A 20,459-nucleotide genomic window follows, 5' to 3' on the forward strand; every position below is an offset into this window, starting at 1 on the left:
TGAGCAAGGCACCGAACCCCCAACTGCTCCCTGGGCGCTGCAGCATGGCTGCCCACTGCTCCGGGTGTGTGTTCACGGTGTGTGTGTGTGTGTGTGTGTGTGTGTGTGTGTGTGTGTGCATTTGTTCACTACTCACTGCTGTGTGTGTGCACTTGGATGGGTTAAACGCAGAGCACCAATTTCGAGTATGGGTCACCATACTTGACAATACGTCACGACTTTACTTTACTGAATTGTCAAAAAAGCCTAAAGAAATACCATATCACATATTTAGTTTGATATAGTGGTCTATTATTGAACGTGATGTTCGCAGTGGAATTGCATGTCAATGTGATAAAACCATAGCTTCTGTTCTGCTTATAAAGTTCTTAATATATCCTCAGCAATTCTTTACAGTAAGGATAAAACAACAGAGACATGTAGAAATCAATGGGTTTATTTGGGGTTATAAAAAGTCTAAGGCAGAGAAGATAGAGAAATAGACTACAATGTTAAAAAGGCACAATAAATTACTAAGTTTCCTCTGCTGTGCCACACAAAAATACAAAAGCCTTCCCTCCACAAAACTGGAGCGTTGTTTCTCTCATATTAAGGCAGACTTTTTAGTTTGAGGTCTTCAAACTGAAATCTGAGGGCTGTGAGAAGGAGTCAAGCAGAGATATTAAACAAAATTCTTCTTCTAAAATGGAAATGCACCATAACAGACAAATCAGCCAGAGCGGCAAATCCTTTCAGTTCTTGTTTTTGTGTTTATGGCATGAGGTATTAACTGGCAAGACGACAGCTGCGTGCTGCTGCTTTTTCAATTACACATCATGGCAGTGGTTTTCTTCTTTTTTTCCCAGCAGAAATGTCACAGGAACAGGAAAAAGCCTGGGAAGACACACATAAATTGTTAGTTTCGGTTTTATATTGTTTAGTTTTTAACCAATTTGGAAACTCGTTCTTACCAATGGCATCATGGACCCTCACAAGAAGGAGCAAACCTTCTGTGTCCTGAAGGGGTTGGTGCTGGAAGACACACCGGTCAGCAGGGGATCTTGTAGGGCGTTCTGAATGCAGAACTGCTGAAGCTCTGCAGCCGCCTGAGAAACCTAAATAAAAACATCACAACATCTCACAAATGGAAATATTAAGTAGGTTGTATACACAATCAGTTGAAATGCTAAATACATAATCCTACTAACAGACACACAAATACATTGGAGATGGATGTAATATCAGAGTAATGTGTATTTCTTGCCTATGTTTCTTATGCATAAATAAGGGAGGGTCTACATAAACTAACGTTACTCATTCTAGCTAGCTAGGCATAGATCACATTTCTTTTCCAGAGACTGTATAATGCTCAGTTTGTTTAATTGATATTAGTACTGCTTCGCTACAATATAAAATGATTTCAATAACACAACTGAGAGGCACTGAAACAAAGCTAACGGGCTACAGGTCCACGCCCAAGCTCAACCCGGCGGCTAGCTGCTAACTCACTAGCTTCAGTTCCCTCAGAAATTAAACCGCTAACAGAAACAAACCTTTACTCTGTTGATGTTTGCCTCGAAGCGCAACTGCTGAACGACTTTCTTCATCGCAACAATGTTTGATGAGCCTGACATGATGTCTGATATTTCTAATCGATGTGCTACAGCGAAGACAAAAGTTGCGAGCAGGCGGTTTCCGGTTGGTTCAGTCCGGAAGTACATGAGAGAAACGATTCTCTTCGCGTATTTTGCCGAAACCTACTATGGCGAAGGTTTTATTACTCATGAATATTAATAAGGTATGTTTATTACATATTTTGGGAGACACGACAAATGAATAGAGAATATATATATCAATATTCCTATTAAATATTAGATACTTACTTACTTACTTACTTTTGTCATTTAGCAGACGCTTTTGTCCAAAGCGACTTACAAATAAGAAAAAGTAACTAAAACTAAAAAGTTACAACTCTATAAATACTATCTACCCACATATTTAAGAAAATAAAGAAATTAAATAAAATTAACACATGCATATAACAACAACATTTCAATAATAAACATATCAATGAAAAAATTAAATAAAAAGCTACTACTATCCCTTGCCGGTGTCCCTGCCCGGTGGAGTCGCACGGTAGAGTCGATGGTCTTTACACTCTTTGGTCTTCACACTAAGAGGGCTTCACACGACGACTGCCGCGACCGCTGCCGCGGTATAATAACCTTTATTATACCAAACCAACAAATGATCATTTCAATTTAGCTGGACCCACTTTCCTGTTTATCAACTACAAATGGCCAAGCAAGTGCACACACTGACAAGATACACGATACAGTACGAGACCAAACGCGATTTCAGCAACTCTCATCCTAGTAAACAAAATAAGCGTTTCCTAGCAACGGCAAATGCGCTAAACACTGAGACAAGTAAATACACTTACGAGCTGATTTTAAACTTCCGCTGATAGACTGCTTCTCTTAAAGACCACTTCATTACACTGCCTTCTGCTGGCGCTTGAACCCACTTTCCTGTTTATCAACTACAAATGGCCAAGCAAGTGCACACACTGACAAGATACACGATACAGTACGAGACCAAACGCGATTTCAGCAACTCATGAATATATTATGAATATGAATATGAAGATATTATTATGAAAATCTTACTAATTATTACTCCCATTATTGCACTTATTTGTTCATTCTATTTTGCCCCAAAAACACATTAATATGTAAATTAGATACAGTTTATAGATGCATTGTATATTGCATGTGACCTTCCGCTTGCGTTCTTTAGTCTAATTAATATTCATAAGACGACCCTTCAGCGTAGTACGATTGGATCAGCCATCAGCCACGGTGCCACGCCCACTTGCCAGCGTCAGCCAATCAGCTGAGGTTACTGGGCAAATGTAATTAATATTCATAACCTAGTGGAAAAGCAAATAGGACTCGAACTTGTTTTCATGTCGTATTCAGAGCGCCTGTTGACGATTAGATATTACATCCTCCTGACTGCCAGGAAAAAACAGTTTTGTGAATTTAGTATTTTGACATTGTTTAGAGCATAAGAAAAAAAAAGATTTTTTTTTGAAAAATGATATTTTATTCATATGGTATGCCATGTGCTAGAGGACCACGGGACTTTAAAAAGTCCTATTTAAAAATAAAAAAATAAAAAGACACGAATAGACACGAAAAGGCAAAAACAGTGGGATTTTTGTTTGAATCACAAATCAATTTTAATTTTTTTTATACCAAACTTTATATAAAGATGATGAAATATATTTTTAAAAAAACATTTGTCTTTATGCAAAAAGTGTGTAAAATGGCCCTAAACAAGTTTTCCATTATATACAATGCATCTATAAACTGTCTAATTTACATATTAATGTGTTTTTGAGGCAAAATGAACAAATAAGTGCAATAATGGGAGTAATAATTAGCAAGATTTTCACAATAATATCTAATATTTAATAGGAATATTGATATATGTATATATATATATTTTCTCTATTCATTTGTTGTGTCTCCCAAAATGTGTAATAAACACTTTAAGTCCAGGTGTCCTCTACTGTTTCATAACAGCAAGTCATATTTAGATTTGAAACCCCATAACATTTTCCTGAGATGTTGATTTATGACAATGAGTCAGATTTAAATATTATAATATTTTGATCACTAAATTAATGTCAGCTATATTTAAAGACCAAGGAGAGGGAGTGGTCATGGTGAAACATCCAGTTATCTCTGAAAAGCCCTGATTGTGTTCTGAGGACATCCAGACCTCAAACTGTGCTTCTTTATATTATAATAGACTGATCGATAATATGAGTGATACTCGCTATTAATAATTCTGTTTATGACTAGAATGCTATTCCTACTGAAGAACAAAACAGGAATTATTATGGAAACAAGACAGGCCAATAAAATGCGTCCTAGACTGTTGTCTTAATTAGATTGGTTTGTCTTGTTTGTAAAGCACAACTGATTGGTAGAGCTTTCAAAACAAATTTCCCCACAGCAACCTTTGAAGTGCTATATAGTCCCATTTCCTGCCCAAACTCTGGATTCACCTGAGAGATTTCATTTGTTTCATGATCAGGCTATTCCAGTTTTGCTGTAAATTCATCTTGTGTTTATTAAACTGTACACGATGTTTTTCTATCCTACGGTGCTCAATCATCGGACCGGGTGCTTTGCTACGATTTGGTAAGTTTACAGAGTTTAGGACTGTTAAGGTGCTTATATTCACGGTATGAAAAATGCATAATTAGGATATGACCGTTTTAAACTGTAGGCTATAATGTTAAAACTGAGGCATAACTATTAATATCTAACTAAACATATATATTTTCAGGTTGGCGGCCACTAAAGGACGAAAGATAAGTCGGAGAGATCTGCTCAAAGTCAATGTCCAGCGCACTTGGTTTGTATCATTTCTGTGCAATGAAAAATCATGCATGATACTATTTTCTACATGATAAAATTTAAAGACAGTTCATACGATCATCCATATTGGGTTCATCTCGGGCAGTTATTTTTCTTTAATTAGAAATAAAAAGAAATCCAGGTTTTTATTATTGGAGTTTTTTAATGGAGTTAAACCCACTTATACGCCTTAACCCACTCTTACACCTACCCATACCACCTTAACCTGTTCCTAACCTAACCCGTATCCCACCTCAATAGCAGCAAAAGTGTTTTGCAATACAATATGACCACAATAAGTACATTGTACTTATTTTTTGATGCAAGTACATAGTAGTTAAGGCCACTTAATATAAAGTGTGACCCTCATCTTTAATCCCACACAATGAGAAGGACAGTCAACATCCATATATTTCGCCACAATACCATTCACAGGATATATTTGGCATAGGATCTTAAAATGAACTGGTTGTGTCTTATTGGGAATGCAGTACTTGTGAGGAAACAACACATTAATGGAGTTGTTCTCAATGTGCTTCACAGCAGTGACATCATGGATTACGTGTTGGTCAGTGTCCCGCCCCCTGTATCAGGATTGCCCCGTCCACGTTTCTCCCTGTACCTGTCCTCTCAGCTGCAGTATGGAGTGGTGCTTGTCTACCACAGACAGTGTGCATTTTTGTTAGGTTGGTGTGCTAAAACTTGAGGGTGAATGATCATTTGTGGGTTGGGACAATCTTTTGGTCAAAAATATTCACTTGTGTACTTTTATAAGGATATTCTGATTTGCTAAAGATTGATTTAGCAGGAAGACGGCATGTAACAAAAAAAAGTTTTTTGCTGTTTCGAATGCATCTTTGCTCTTTTAAGATGACAAAGTCCATTACAATGCAGCCTTAGAGCTGATAAGGATCATGAAATGCATAGCATTCAGAGATTTTGATTGTGTTTCTGTAATAGTTTGTTAATGATGTTTTCTCAGAGGACACTCAGGGGGCAATAGATAGATTGCTCCGCCTTAACGTGAAGTCCAACATTGACATGAGAGATGAAGAAACCAGGTCAGGCATTTTATTTCTTAGACATTTTCTATCATGAGCATATACATTATATTATAATGCAGATGAATGGAACCCTGTTTATGTTTTATTCTCTTCCTGACAATAATGTCTGATCAATGTTGTGATCCTTTAAACAATGATTTCTACATATAGCACTTAAGATTTTTTTATTTTATTAGTTGATTTAGCAGGGACAGTGCACATTATTAAACATTGTAAAAATGACAGAATATGCCTTCAATAGTCCCTGTACAGAATGTTTCAAATAATTCAAATTTACAATTAATGCTGTTTTTAGATTTGCACAAGCAACGTTGCCAAAACAACCCATTTTGACACATTTACAAATGGATCAGTATGGCCAGTTTTTCAAAAAAGTTTTAAACTTTTTTTTTTTAAATGAAATGCAAAATACGACAAGGAACCTGTATTAAGACAAAAAAAAAAGGTTCTGTTGTCATATAATGCCATATAAGTTTGTTGCACTCTCAAAATGTGAATGGCTACAAGTAAAATAAAATAAAAAGTCTTCCAAGTGACAATTACATACCTTTTTTCAAGTTAAGGTTTAAAGCAAGCAAAAATTTTAAATCCAGAGTATTAGGTTAAAGCAAACTTGTTCCTGGAGGGCTGGTGTCCTGCAGAGTTTAGCTCCAACACTAATCAAACACACCTGAAGCAGCTAATCAAGCTTTTTCTTGGTATACTTGAAACTTCAAGGCAGGTGTGTTGAGGCAAGTTGGAGCTAAACTCTGCAGGACACCGGCCCTCCAGGACCGAGTGTGGTGACCCCTGGGTTAGAGCAATGGGACAAAGTTTAAACAAAATAAAATAAGATGCAGAGCTTGAAATATATAAGATGTCTTACATTTACAGATCCTCAACTTCCTCCTTGTTCTTTTCAGGCAGAGTCACATGATCCCAGATGCTGCTGCGCTGTTTGATGAAACAGAAGGAGCGAGGGATCCATTCTTTGGCATTATGGAGACTGGTTATGGCCTGCCAAGTCCAAGCAGCCTCATGCAGGTGGATGCAACACAGAATTTCAAAGATGAATTTCAAAACTTTTTCAGCATTGATAATAATAATAATAATAATAAATGTTTCTTGACCAGCAAGTCAGTATATTAGAATGATTTCTGAAGGACCGTGTGAAACCTGAGGATTGGAGTACTTTTTATTATTACTATTTAACACTGAATCTTCAGAGTTAAGGATGGGTTTTATCAGTCATGTGTAGTCTAACCTCTCTCACTGTGGCTCAGCGAATGGAAGAGGTCTTACCTGAGCAAGTCCCGCCCACTAGAGAACCAACACCATCTTCAGATGGTGAGTACTGTAATGTGATCCACTGCCATAGCGCCACACATTTACAAATATCAAATGATGCTATGGGAATTCGCACCATCAAAGAAATTATAATAAAGGAACAGTAATAAAGAAAGGAGAAGACAGAAATATAGAAATGTGTATTTTTAAAGCCCCTTATTTCCCCTCCAGGCATCACAGCCAGCCAGGAGTCCATCACCCTGACAGAAAGAGAGCCAGTCATCATGCCCGAGCCAGAGGTACAGCTGTCACTCAGTATCATCACCATATGTATAAAATCCAGCTGTGTGTATCCTGACTGCTGTTTCTCTCATTCCTCAGTTTGAAGGAGCAGATCTGCAGGAGTCTGACATGATCGAGCTTCTGCTGGAGCAGCCAGATCACTTTCTTGAGCGTGAGTGACGACGACATGCTGTGTTCATTCACACATATAATTATGTGCAGTAATTATCCAGATGCTGAACCCAGATGCTGTCCATTTTTTTCATGCAAGTCAATGGCTAAAATCAACTGTTTGGTTACAGATATTCTTCAAAATATCTTCTTTTGTGCTCAGTAGATGAAAGAAACTCATACAGGTTTGGAACAACCTGAGTGTGAGCAAATGATGACAGAATTTTCATTTTTGGGTGAACTATCCCGTCAGGTTTTCTGGGATTTGCCCACAGTCAGATGCTCAGATCATATGGTTTCATCGGTTCCAGCCATTTCTGTCATGTTTTATATCATGGAGAAATTATAAATAAGTTTTAGGCTTAAATTTGAGAAGTGTTTGGTTTTTTTGCAGGTGACGATGAGAGGCAGCTGGGGATAGACAGGGAAAGAGAGCAAATAGAGAAAGAGACAGAAGAGGACAGAGAGCCCAGGATGCCTGATGAAAGAGAGCAAGAGAGAGCAGCACTTGAGCGAGAGGCAGCCAGAGATCTGACAACATCAGTCTCTTTAGATCTGTACGTTTAGAGAATCACGCTCAGACTTACTCTTATTTCTTTTTTAGTAAGCTTTCAGTAAACAAAAGATACTACAAATGGAAAACTTTGAAGGTTGAAGGCTTTAAAGTCCTAGTGAAATCAAAATCTTTCATCCGGAATCTCTTTCTCTAGTTTTCACCTTGGGTAGTCTATTGTTAGGGCTGCATCCCTGTTGAAAAAAAAACAAAACAGGTTAGGTATGTTTTGAAGCATGGCTGTTGGTTTAAGCTGGTCCTGAGCTGGTCTTGTGCTGGTCCTTAGATGCTTGCTCCTGCTCAGGACCAGTTTAGAACAGCAGCCATGCTTCAAAACATACCTAACCAGCATATGCTGTTTTTTTCCAACAGGGATGATTAATCATATTTTAATTTTGATAATTATTTCTGGTTTTCTATTTTAATTAAGCATTATCATTTGTGATATTGACTAGCTAGTAATATGTATCCTTTTTTAGGACTTATCAAAATAAGCCGAGCGATTTCAACTTGTTTTTATAAGTTATATGAAATTATTTTAGATTTTTTAAGTTGGTTTAATGTAATTTAAGTTAAAATGACTTGTAAGTAAGGCAAGTAGTAAGGCAGCAACTGAACTAAAATACAGTAGATGAAAATGTTTTACTGTGAAGCCTCCAGAAGCGTTCAGGTTTGGGGTTGCCAGATGTCAAGTGTTTAAATCCCCCATTCAGGGTTCTAATGAAAGTTTAATGTAACCATTCTTTGTTCCTTCACAAGCCTGCTTGTGCTATTTCCTGCGACTAAATATGCGAGAAATAAATTCAAACATGAATCTTGACTACGTTGTTTGCCATTGTGGCTCCTGAATTAATACTCTGTGCTAAATAATAAAAAAGAATAGAATCATTTGTAATTATTGGAATTAATGTTATGCATCAAATGCATAGGCAAAAAACTGCTTTCAATTCCAGAGGATAAAAATTAATATAACTTAATGTTATATGGGTTGAAAAACATCAAACCAATGCTTTAAGATTATGATTTTCCAGGGCACAGATCACTGGCGCATCAAGCCAGGAGGCTGTCCTGCTGCCTGAGGAGGATCTGGGGCTGCCCATGGAAATGCCTGCGTTAGAAGAAAGAGAAAAGACCCCCGTATCTGTGTCTATACCCATACCGTCCCCTCCTCCCGGCGAAGAGGAGAAAATGGGTGTTGAACCCAGAGAAGAGAGGGCGGTGAGAGAGTGGAGCCCTGATCTTGAGGTGTGCTACGTTTTGAGGTCTGTCTTCATCCTGCAACGATCGAAGCATTTGACACATTTGTCATCAAGCCCCGTGTGTCCCTCTGTCAGCCTGCTGTAGTGAGGCCCGAATCCCCTACAGAGCAGAGGAAGAGGAGGAGACAGCTGCTCTTCATTGATGAAAACACACAGATCTCTCAAGAGGAAATGAGGGCCCGGATTGATGACGTGGAGGCAGAGACCAGGCCTTTGGTAAGTCTAAAACAATTCGCATTCTTCAAGTCGGCATTAGTTTGTAAAATGGTGTAAATTGTGTTTTTTTCTTCTAGACATCGCTTGTCAAACCACCGTTTGAAAAGAAGGGTGCTAAAGAACTACTCGAGAACCCTTGCATGAGTAAGTTGGTCATATTTCACCCCAAATTCATAATGACAAAGAGCCAAATATACAGTATATACATGCACTGCAAAGAAATAATAATAAAAAAAAAAGTAAAGATATTTTCCATTTGAAATAAATGCTGTTCTTTGAAACTTTCTATTCATCAGAGAATCCAGAAAAAAGGACAGGAATAAATGACATTTTAAAATATCTTCAAATAGAGAAAAGTTATTTTAAATCATAATATTTGACTGTATTTTGAGCAAATAAGGAGTTAAAAAAAAAACAGCAATAAAAAGAATAAAAAAGTTTTTGTATTGCTTTTGGGGTCAAATATGACATATATGGATATTTCATGAGTTTCCATGATATTCACTGAAGCATCCTTTGCTTTACCCCTTTATACAGTCCAGAGCTTAAGCTAAAGGTCATGTTTTTGACAGTGAAGTGTTATGCTTACACAGGCCTTCCGCCTGAAATCCTGGCGCTGTGGAAACAGGCCGCAGTCCTGAGGCCCATGCCACCGTCCCGGCAGCGCGGGGAGGTTCCTGTAGCTGAGGAGATACCAGAGAGAGAGCAGGAGAGACCAGAACCAGGACAGAGAGAGGAGGAGAGAGAGCTTAGCTCAAAAGAGGTTACCATTCATAGCATGTGTCCCACATCCTGAGATCTAACTCGTCCCATACAGACATGAGTAATACCTTACATTAAGATTAACAAACTTTTTTGTCAGCTGAATTTTCTGACCTAAAATGTTTACTTGAAATCCCCCAGAGATTTTACTGTAGTGTTTCTATAATTTAACACCATATTTGTTCCCAGTTCTCTGTTTGTTAATAATCACATAGTAGGTGTTTTGTTTTGATTTATTTTATTATTGTTTTTATTCATTTTATGATTAAGTACATTGACATCAAATATAAAGTGGGCCCCAAAATTGTAAATACACTCCAAAAATAGGCATAAATTTGGATTTATGTATTTGAATTGCATATAAAATTTCCATCCATTTAGACACAGTTTTTAAAAATATTGTGATTCATATTTGTTAGTTATACATAAATGAAATGGGTAAGATTTCTGTATTAGTACCAATAAACAGAATATGTTTTAAATACACAATAACCAGGTATGTGTGTCAGCAATAAATCCAACTGACTATTGCCATATTTTTAAGAACATAAATCTAGCCTCTTTTATGTGCATCACATTTATTTGATTAGTTTATGTTTAAACTATGTAACCCAAATGGATGGAAATTTGATTTGAATTAAAAAAATTATTTTTGAGCGTTTTAGTGACTGATCTTTTTGTCCTACATCCTTACTACTTTAGATTCCCAGAGAAATGTTGGAGTCTGGCCTCTTCCAGCAAGAAACCCCAGGTAAAACATTAGCACATACTGTATTCGTAGAATAACGTTTTTCAATAGTTGTTGTGGTTGAAGGTGTTTTGAAGGAAGGGAAAGAAAGAGAATAATAGTTAAGCTGCTACATTTACAAACTGAATGTTCATGTTTCAATGAATTTGCAGCCTCTCTGGTGGTTTTGGAGACGACAGACAAGGATTTCTCTCCACTGGAGACTCCTGAAATGAGACGGTGAGAGGAGAGATGCTAAAAGAGAGACAGAAACAGTCTGGTTTGACACTTGTGAGTTTCACATTCAGTTGCTGCATAATTAAGTGCCTCTGAATAATGACTCCGTATGTGTGTGCTGTCATGGGTTCAGATCCCCTGTTCCAGAAATTCAGTTCGGCCTAGAGGGCATCCCAGAAGAGAGGGTCCCAGAGATGGAAGATATTACAAAGGATATCGATGAACAATTAAGGTACTGCTGAAAACCACTGCTGTTAATATGAGTATTTGCATTTTTTGTTATTTTTTGAAAGGGTATTTATATTTATATTACTGTAGTCAGGTCCAGTCACATTTATATGTATTGTGCTTTATACAATACAGATTTTTTCAAAGTAACAAACAGGAAAATAACTGTATTTATGTTGGAAAGTCCTTCAGTTAAGAAACAAATACAACTTCAGCAGTAAATCAGATGTAAAAAGACAATAGTGTCATTATTCAGCTCAGTTTGATTTAATTCCGTTCAGTAAGAGTGTCACTGTTGCATAGTTCATTAGTTATGAAGCGAACTCAATTTAACTATGAAGGGTCAGTTCAGTGTTGATTCAGTTCAGTTCAATAACAGTATCAGTGTTATAGAGTTCATCAGTCATGAAACAATTGTGATTCAGGTATAAAGCAGCTCTACATAAAACATTTTCATTATCCAGCTCAATATAGTTCAAGTTTTGTAGTGTGGGTGCAATCAGTTTGATACTGTTACTAATTATTAGGTGTATAGTAAAACAATATATTCCCTTTTTTTTTTTCTGTGTTTGTTTTTTTTCCATTTTAATTTGTCTAGGCTCTGTTTCAATGGCTAAGTTAAATTGTATTAATTGTATAAAGCCCATCTTATTAACTGAAATAATTAAAAAAATTAATTGAGATTTATACATCATTTGAAAGCTGAATCAGTAAGTTGTTAGGATAGCTGAGATACAGCTATTTGAAAATCTGGAATCTGAGGGTGCAAAAAAAAAATCAGAAAATTGCCCTTAAAGTTGCAAAAGAAGTCCTTAGCAATGCATATTACTAATCAAAAATGAAGTTTTGATATATTTATTGTAGGAAATTTACAAAATATATTCATGGAACATGATCTTTACTTAATATCCTAATGATTTTTGGCATAAAAGAAAAATCAATAATTTTGACCCATACAGTGTATTTTTGGCTATTGCTACAAATATACCCCAGAGACTTAAGACTGCTTTTGTGCTCCAGGGTCACAAATATATTTTCTCAATTTCTGTTCTATTTTAGCCAAATTCTGTTTCCATTTGAATCTTTCTGGATTACATTTTAATTGATTAATTAAACAACTTAATAATTTATTTATTTACAATAACAGCACCTTTTTTCAGAATTTGTTGTGAATTTGAATTTTGATGGTAATAAAATTAAGACATAAAACATAAATTTATTTTTTAATCAAACAATATTAGAACAAACCCATTAAATTTTTGACGAACAAAGTGCTGCACAGCAGAGGTTTACTTTTAAAATTAAAATATGTAAGAAACTATTGTGCAATTATTCCATAGGAAATAAAGTTTTAATAACAATTTTATTAGTGGTAGTAGTATTATTACATTATGGCAAACGTTCAATATGTCTGTCCAATAGTAATATATTTATGTCACAATTTCTTCAAGTTAAACCAAACTTTTATTTTGATGGGTTCCTGTGAAGACCTTTAAATTTCTGAGTGTGTATATATGACGGTAATTTTTTCTCAAAATATCTTACATCAGATCTTTTCATCGCGGAAATCATAGGATCCTAATAATATTTTTGTAGTATTTTATATTTCTTGGTTTGTCCGTTTCAGTGGCATGTGACTATAGACAGATGTAATATCTAATGTATTTTTTTGTTTTGTTCTTCTGTTGAAGGCCACAGGAAGTTATTGACGGTTTGGTGGCCTTTCACTCTCTGCTGCCCCCTCAGGCCAGCCGCAGAATTATTACCCAAATGTTTTTTAGATTGCTAGGTAAGATTATGGCAGAGGGACTGTTCTCAGAGGGATGATTGACTTGTAGCCCACCTACCAAAATCAAATTTATTTTCAACTAAAATACACAAAGACTTAAAGGGAGAAAGAATTATACTTGTCAGGTATACTGTAGGTGACATATGCCACCCCGTCCCACTTCAGCTGCTGTCTACCCATGATCCTCCTCACCTGCTAGCTGTAAAAAATGGTGTGAGACTGAACACCACAATTAACAAAATAAAGGCATTCTCCCCAGTGCTTAATTTATTGCAAAGTACAATCAGCCGGACAGATATGCTCTTCCAGTATCTTGTCTCGTCTTGTGTTTACAGAGGAAATAGTTGCAGGACAGGTCACAGTGCAACAGGACGAGCCGTACGGTGACATCCTCATTTCACAGCTGTAGATCAATGAGGACTGATGAGCACTTGCCATTGTTTCCAGACCAAACTGGTACGAGGATATTTATTCACATGACTTATTATATCAGTGTTCTGCTTTATGAATTTTTAAACAACTGAAACATTTTTAGTTGTGGTAACCTTACTGATGGTTTAACACATGTTTGTCATTGTTATTTGATTATTTTGTACTTTATGAAAAAAAAGTTTGTCTTTTTAAGAATTAACTTAAGAATATTTTATGCACTGTTTTCTCTAATATTCGAATGATAGCATGTTAATATTTCAGTTTTTCCTATAATATTAAATTGTTCTGTTAACATAATTAGGTTTTACTGTTCCACACTTAATATTTATCTCATTTTTACATATGAAATCTGCATTGTTGCTAGTTTTAATCAATAAAGTTGATATTGCTCTGTTTATTTTTAAAGTGTTTGTAAGAAACTAATAAAAATGGTATATAATTCATATTTGTATTAACTATATCTTATTTTGAGTAAATGTGATATAGCATGACGCTTTACACACAAAAAATAGTTTTCTTATTTTATTACAAACTCTTCATTTTACAGGTTCTTCTCAACAACACAACTGTGCAATATATATTTATCAGTTTGTTTACCGCAAATACGTTTTGGCACAAAGTACATTAGGCACTAGGTTTACCACAAATACCAGCGTAGACAGAAGTGAATACTAAAATACATTTCAAGTTATTTCACATACCTTCATTATCGACCTGGACAATCAACTTTGTCATAAATATCAAAATCACAATTCAGTTTAATCCAAATTTGTTCTCATTCTGTCACATGAAAATGAACATTGTCCCTATTACAATGTTATAGCTCCAGAGACTTTTATGCTAAACCCAGGGAACTGTTCTTTCACAAATTCTCTTGTAAAATAAGCTTAAGTACCTAAAAAGATTCCAAGAAATTTTAGACCTCTAGAATAAAATGTTATATAAAAGTTAAGGTGCGGTCATATTAGCAAAATTTTGTGGACAAAAAAGGTCTGTTGTCCGAACTATCAATAGTGTAGTCATTTTGGTCAAAGCTGTGCATTTGTGTGAACAACTTGAATTATGAAATCTGCATGAGGAATATCTTTCGCCTTTACCTGAAAATCTTCTGAAATGACTGGATTTTGCCTGTGAAAAGTTGCCAAACGACGGTAAATGTGACCGCACCTCCGAGTTTAGGTTTAGGATGAACCAAATGAGAGCATTATAACATTGAGCAATTCCTTAAGTATAAATACAGTCAGAAAAAACAAGCAAATTATCTCCAGAAAACTCTCTAAGTTACTAAAATGTGAATTGTTTCTTCTACGTCATGTTTGAGAAAGTGTTTGTTATAGTTTCTCTACATTTGTAGAGAATCTTAAGGTGAATAAAAAGTATATTAGTTCTGTTTTTTTCTGATTAAACACCTGTTTATTAAGAAACTGTCAAGTTTTTAATATAGAATAAGACTGATTATGTTATGGGTTTCTTAATATAATAAAATAACCAATCCAATATTACACAACCACAAGCCCAGAAAAACCCAGAATCAGTTGTGAAAGCCATCTTTCAGGGGATTTGTACCAATAACAACAACACTGTTTGCCTGAGGAATCAGATACGAAATAGTGGAATTCACTCTTGCTAATAGGTGTATCTTGACAATGGCGTGTCTTCTAGGAGATCATCCTGCAAAAAAGCACATCAGGGTTTTATTTTTGAGGTCAGCACTTGGATTCTCTAATTTTATCATTATCATTTGCAAAACATGACATAATTACCATTATCATGTAAATTAGAGATTGAGCAATAGTAGATTTTACCGATAACGATAACTAGGCTGGACCACATTGGCTGATAACCGTTTATTACAAAAAAATATTATTTTTTAAAAACTGTTTTTGAAAAATATTGAAATTTATTAGTAAATGATTATTGTTAGTACATGAAATTAACATGAAATGTACTAACAATGTAGTACATGAAATTAGTTAATGTTACAAATTGACTCATTGCAGTGTTACCATTTCATATAAAAAATAAATTGAAATTAGATACATATGTATATTAAATGCATACTCTTCCACTTTTATTTGCTTCTATTTTAGAACACTTTTACAATAGAATAATATTATCTAATATCTTTTAGAACAGAATACTATTGTCTAATAAAAATAACAAAATATATTTTACAGTGACGATAAAAAATGAAATTGCATGCATTTCTGAATTGTTTGTGTTGACTGCATGAACATAATTAGCTTTCTCAGGCCACTAGCTTTAAATTAGTCAATCGATTTAAAAAAGTAACTAGTCATACATTTTTTATGGATGAACCTGAAAAAACTATCGCTATTGTTCCAGCAATCAGTTATCGGTGCCGATTAATCGGCAAAACCAATCAATTGTTCAAAACTGTCAAAGGTCTCAATTTTAAATATCCCAATTTGCTGCCCGAATGCAAGACTCACCATAGGGAGGTCTTGAAGCCGGTGGAATTCTGGATGCTCACTCCGCTGACGGAATCTGAGGAAGAGGACGGCTGAGACCATGGCAGTGCAAATAATGAAAATGGTGACCAGAGCAGCGAGCAGGGGGTCCAGGGGTGATGCAGGGCGGTGGGGATCCTTCCCTGACTCTAGATGATTGATGAATGGAGTAGAAACCAATTATCACAGGAGCTAATAAAACTGAAGGAACATCATGTACAGACCACAGAAGTGAATGCAGTTGGAAAAATAATGAAATTGTGCTTACTAGACCTCGACGGCAAAACCAAATGTAATGCCTCTCCTACTTTTGTAGATTATTTTTCTGGCCTTACTTTAAAATGAGCTGAAACATTAACCCAAAAATAAAAAAGTGCTTGTTGAGCTTTCGTTGATATTTGATGTGCTCTATGTATGTGCATCGCTCAATGTTTATTATGTGAATAAAAGCATAAATAAAAACTTTTCATCATATAAAGTGATTGTGTCTTAGGGCTGGGGGATATGGGCAAAAGTATTATCACAATATTATTTTTCCATATCATGCACTATTGCTATTTATCGCTATATTAATTAGGATAGGAATAGGAATTCTTGTGTTTGTTAAACCTCGAGAATAAATGTAAACATAACTTTGTTTACAATCAATCTCTGCAGAGTAAGATACCTTTTAATGTAGGGCCCCATGAAATCCATTTTATTTTCTCCTAAATAATTTTCTCCATTTTATTTTTTCTGGTCTTTGTGTTTTATGATTCAATAGAAATTTAGCATAAAATGGTGTTTAATGAAATCAAATTACTCTACAACAAAGAACATTTATTGCCTAGCAAGATGCTGCACAACAGAAATGTACCAATACCATTATTATTATTATTATTACTTTGAGAAGTATACAAATGTAAAGTATTTCTGTCATCATTTCTTCAAATTAAACCGGACTTTTATTTTGATGTGTTGTCATGAAGGTCTTTCAGTTTTACTTTCAGTTTAATGTGTATTTGATGGTAGTTTTTCTCACAGTAAACAGTGTAAACCTGGTGACGTGATTCTGTGATAGACTGTTAGATTAATCCATACTGAGTAAAAATTATTTCTACAGTATCTTTATAAACTTGACATGACAGTTTGCTGTCCACACACCTTGATCCCCCACATCCAGTTCAGAGGGTTCATCCTGGTTTTCCAAAGGAGCAGGTCCAGTGACCTTTGAACTGCTGGTCAAGGCGACCTGAGATGTCTGAGGGTAGGTGGGGGTGAATGGTGGAGCTGTTTGTGTTGTCTGGATCACGCTGCTGGCTGGAGTAGAGACTGTCTGAGGGCCTTCACTTGGACTGATGGATGTTGCAGGAGCTTTGGTGGTTACTAAATATGAAACGGTGCTCTTCAAATAAGAAATTGACGGGCTGCTAGCAGAAGAACCTGCAGGAGAAAAACATGCACAGAAACACAAGCTTTGACTGAGATAGATAGACAGACAGACAGACAGACAGACAGACAGACAGATAGATAGACAGACAGACAGACAGACAGACAGACAGAAAGACAGACAGACAGACAGACAGACAGACAGACAGACAGACAGACAGACAGATAGATAGATAGATAGATAGATAGATAGATAGATAGATAGATAGATAGATAGATAGATAGATAGATAGATAGATAGATCTCTCCTTCATTCTTTGGTATTTTTTACCCGTTTTACTGTCTGCCGGGCAAAAACTGTTTAGACGAACTTGTATTTTGAAGTTGTTTTCTAAGAGTCATACTTAAGGTCTGGCATAAGTGCAGTAAACCAATAAGTAGATATTCAACTGCCCTAAATATAGCTGTGTTTCCAGTGAAATGACAGTATGAGAGAGGGATATTATTTACAAACACAGTCGTGTTCCAAAATGTTAAACCCACGTCCCACGCATTATTTACGGACAGACGTTTGATCAAGTGGGTGGAATGTGGCAGTTTCCCAGATAATCTCACGAGTTCAGTCTGGATTCAGTCACATTAAGCCCAGTATTTTATCATTAAAGTGGAACAAAGTGATGCACACCCACATGAAAGCACTCAGACTAGAAGACAAACGCAAATGAAACCTAAAGCATTGTGTCTTTTACAACAATATGCGAGCAACGCTACCATCTTTACTGTCAATGTCAGCTTGTGGTTGATCAGTATGGGTTTTTCAATGGCTGACGTCAATGGGAACATCTATAGAGCAGTGTGGCAGATAAATAAGTTAAACAGTTTAATGGAAGCATTTAGAAACACGCCAGAATCGAACCCAAATTTCCAACTTTGACACCAACCAGAAAGCCACAGCTCTGACTAGAGCACACTGTAAAAAAAAATCTAACTTTTAAATCAAATCATTGATGTATTAAAGGGAAAAAGGTTTAAAAATATTACCTGAGTGCATTTGACAAGAAAACTGTATTGAAGTCTTTCTACTTTAATGCATTCAATGCATTACTCTGTTAATGTGGGCCTTTTTTGTAATTCACAAAATGTTCTAATTAAACCCTACCCAAAAAAAATGGTGAAGAAACAGTTTTCACTTAGAAACTGATTAATAATTACACAATTATTATAAAGAAATAGAAAGTAACAGATTGAATTAAGCATGTTATTATCTTATAAACTGCATATAGTGCAATAATCTGTTTTTTGTAGTGTATACCACATTTTGTTTTCAGTGCAGAGCTTTTGAATATTACAATGTTTTCAATATTAAATATTACTGTATCTTTTAGCTCTTCGTAAACTTAATTTGTGCATCCTTGTCTGTCCATGTTGTTGTTTTTAACACAACGGATGGCAAATTTGTTTTCAAACCTTAGTTAGACTGATTAACGACAGATAGCTTTTGCAATTAGATTAGGTTTAATTGTATTAGTCTTGCCTGGTACCGAGGCTGTGTCCGTGTTGAGGGTGGTGACATGTTGTAGCGCAGGGGTCTGTGAGATGGCTGGTGAAGGAGAGGTGTCATTGTGCACTACAGCGTCTTTGGATGACTGTGATGGAGGAGGAACTGTAGGTGTGACCTCCGTTGTGAAATCCGCTGAAGGAGAGGAGATGCTTTGATAGGCTGTAGTGGCTCGTGATTCCAAAATGCCACTTTCTGAAGTCATGCGATTTTTCAGAAGGACTTCATTCAGAGGTGATCTCACATCTGGGGATGAGTCTGAGGCCTGACCTTGGGGAGAAGTAGAAAATGTCTGCATGAGCAAGCTTGTTCATGAGCATGGAGGCAGGGGACAAAAACAATATGCCATGAAATATGTTTATTTGAGTAAAGCTACAGGAAGAACGCTGTGTGTTCTCATGCTGACTCGGTTACGTGGGCGTTCCAGACCAGATCTAACGGCCACACAGTGAATCCACAGAACAAAGCAGTTGTGACCTTTCTGTGTCAAGAAGGAGCAGAGGAACAAACAAACCAGCTAAATGGAGATTTTATCCATTTAATTTTTTTAAACTTAGATGCATAAACAACTAAATGTTATTTTTTATTTAAATAAGCAAATGATTAAATTTGGGGCTTTTGCCATTTTTATTTATGCATACATGGGCAGATTCGAACCTATGTCTCCCATATTAGCACCAGATCAATGTGTCAGATCAACCAACGCATCCAATTATTCATGAAATTAACACTGAGAACCGAGATCTCACTTTAAGAATCTAATTAGCACTTAAGGGGGAAATACAAATAAGAGTCCAAACATTATGTTTAATATGTTTCTATTCCCAAATATATTGTTATTATTTTAACAATACTTTGCAGTATCCTATTGTTATATGTAAACAAAATTATCTATCTATCTGTAAATAGTCAATGATATAGGCTACTTTTCAAAAGAAGAAAGGATAGATAGATAGATAGATAGATAGATAGATAGATAGATAGATAGATAGATAGATAGATAGATAGATAGATAGATAGATAGATAGATAGATGAATGGATTTTGTCCCATAATTTGCTCCATAGGCTTTATAATGTAATTTCAAATAAATGATGCATATAAATCATTAGTGATTAATCAGAAACAAAGCCTGCAGAGACTGTAACATTATAGAATCCTGTTGCTGTTTTGATGCTAAAATCAAGTAAACCATGAAAGCCACGTGCTTACCTTTTATGATAGAGAAATGAAGAACCATCGCAGTCCAGATAATAAAAGCGCTTTGAGTCCTCATGTTAGATAAAGCGCAGATTCGCTGTGATTCCGGCAGGATCTTTCCGTTAGATGACAGCAGACATCATCAGAGATAAAAATATCCCGAGGGGTCTGTGCTTCGACAGCGGGGTGTGGTTAAGCGCAACCTACGGTCTAAGCGACAGCTTATTTATAAAGACAGCCAAAGGCTTCAGACGGAGAGACCCTTTGAATCGGGCGTGAACTACAGAGAGATCTGAGAGTGAATGACGTCTGGCGTCAGCTGTTATTAGTGCGACCCACGTGCGCGCGCGCGCCGGACCATCCCGTCAGATCTGCCCCCCGCGAGCGCACATGACCTGACCTGACAGGACTCCAAAACACCCCTCACACCTTACCACCGAATACTGACCGCTACTGAGCACAAGA

General features: G+C 36.1%; 3 protein-coding genes across 3 annotated transcripts; 1 reads left to right on the top strand and 2 right to left on the bottom strand.

Moving 5' to 3' along the window:
* Positions 1-415: 415 nt before the first annotated feature.
* On the bottom strand, positions 416-1,684 carry LOC306845966 (guanine nucleotide-binding protein G(I)/G(S)/G(O) subunit gamma-5-like). The gene is made up of 3 exons (XM_079378996.1): positions 1,533-1,684; positions 951-1,094; positions 416-873 (listed from the first exon to the last, which is right to left on the bottom strand). The coding sequence occupies exons 1-2, from the start codon at positions 1,611-1,613 to the stop codon at positions 969-971; spliced, it is 207 nt and encodes a 68-aa protein (XP_079235122.1). The 5' UTR covers positions 1,614-1,684; the 3' UTR covers positions 416-873; positions 951-968.
* A 2,280-nt stretch (positions 1,685-3,964) lies between these two features.
* Positions 3,965-13,841, top strand: LOC306845996 (meiotic recombination protein REC8 homolog). The gene is made up of 18 exons (XM_079379033.1): positions 3,965-4,193; positions 4,342-4,410; positions 4,956-5,098; positions 5,395-5,473; positions 6,379-6,499; positions 6,739-6,802; positions 6,974-7,041; positions 7,124-7,196; positions 7,590-7,752; positions 8,780-8,993; positions 9,083-9,223; positions 9,301-9,367; positions 9,817-9,986; positions 10,688-10,736; positions 10,886-10,952; positions 11,083-11,181; positions 12,869-12,966; positions 13,302-13,841. The coding sequence occupies exons 1-18, from the start codon at positions 4,138-4,140 to the stop codon at positions 13,373-13,375; spliced, it is 1,815 nt and encodes a 604-aa protein (XP_079235159.1). The 5' UTR covers positions 3,965-4,137; the 3' UTR covers positions 13,376-13,841.
* An 84-nt stretch (positions 13,842-13,925) lies between these two features.
* LOC306846428 (uncharacterized protein) lies at positions 13,926-20,449 on the bottom strand. Its single transcript, XM_079379811.1, has 5 exons — positions 20,007-20,449; positions 18,772-19,065; positions 17,013-17,291; positions 15,852-16,018; positions 13,926-15,069 (listed from the first exon to the last, which is right to left on the bottom strand). The coding sequence occupies exons 1-5, from the start codon at positions 20,068-20,070 to the stop codon at positions 15,025-15,027; spliced, it is 849 nt and encodes a 282-aa protein (XP_079235937.1). The 5' UTR covers positions 20,071-20,449; the 3' UTR covers positions 13,926-15,024.
* Positions 20,450-20,459: the final 10 nt, after the last annotated feature.

This window comes from Barbus barbus (genome assembly GCF_936440315.1).
Source record: "Barbus barbus genome assembly, chromosome: 26".
Classification (NCBI taxonomy): domain Eukaryota; kingdom Metazoa; phylum Chordata; class Actinopteri; order Cypriniformes; family Cyprinidae; genus Barbus; species Barbus barbus.

Bases quoted from the DNA above. Each gene is read 5' to 3' on its own strand.
- LOC306845966 (XM_079378996.1), bottom strand. From the start codon at position 1,613: ATGTCAGGCTCATCAAACATTGTTGCGATGAAGAAAGTCGTTCAGCAG. The intron at 1,095-1,532 runs GTTTGTTTCTGT...GTTTTTATTTAG, and splicing joins CAAACATCAACAGAGTAAAG to GTTTCTCAGGCGGCTGCAGA.
- LOC306845996 (XM_079379033.1), top strand. From the start codon at position 4,138: ATGTTTTTCTATCCTACGGTGCTCAATCATCGGACCGGGTGCTTTGCT. The intron at 5,099-5,394 runs GTTGGTGTGCTA...ATGTTTTCTCAG, and splicing joins ACAGTGTGCATTTTTGTTAG to AGGACACTCAGGGGGCAATA. The intron at 7,042-7,123 runs GTACAGCTGTCA...CTCATTCCTCAG, and splicing joins TCATCATGCCCGAGCCAGAG to TTTGAAGGAGCAGATCTGCA.
- LOC306846428 (XM_079379811.1), bottom strand. From the start codon at position 20,070: ATGAGGACTCAAAGCGCTTTTATTATCTGGACTGCGATGGTTCTTCAT. The intron at 19,066-20,006 runs GTAAGCACGTGG...CTTCTCCCCAAG, and splicing joins TCATTTCTCTATCATAAAAG to GTCAGGCCTCAGACTCATCC. The intron at 15,070-15,851 runs GTGAGTCTTGCA...GCTTTTTTGCAG, and splicing joins GGCTTCAAGACCTCCCTATG to GATGATCTCCTAGAAGACAC.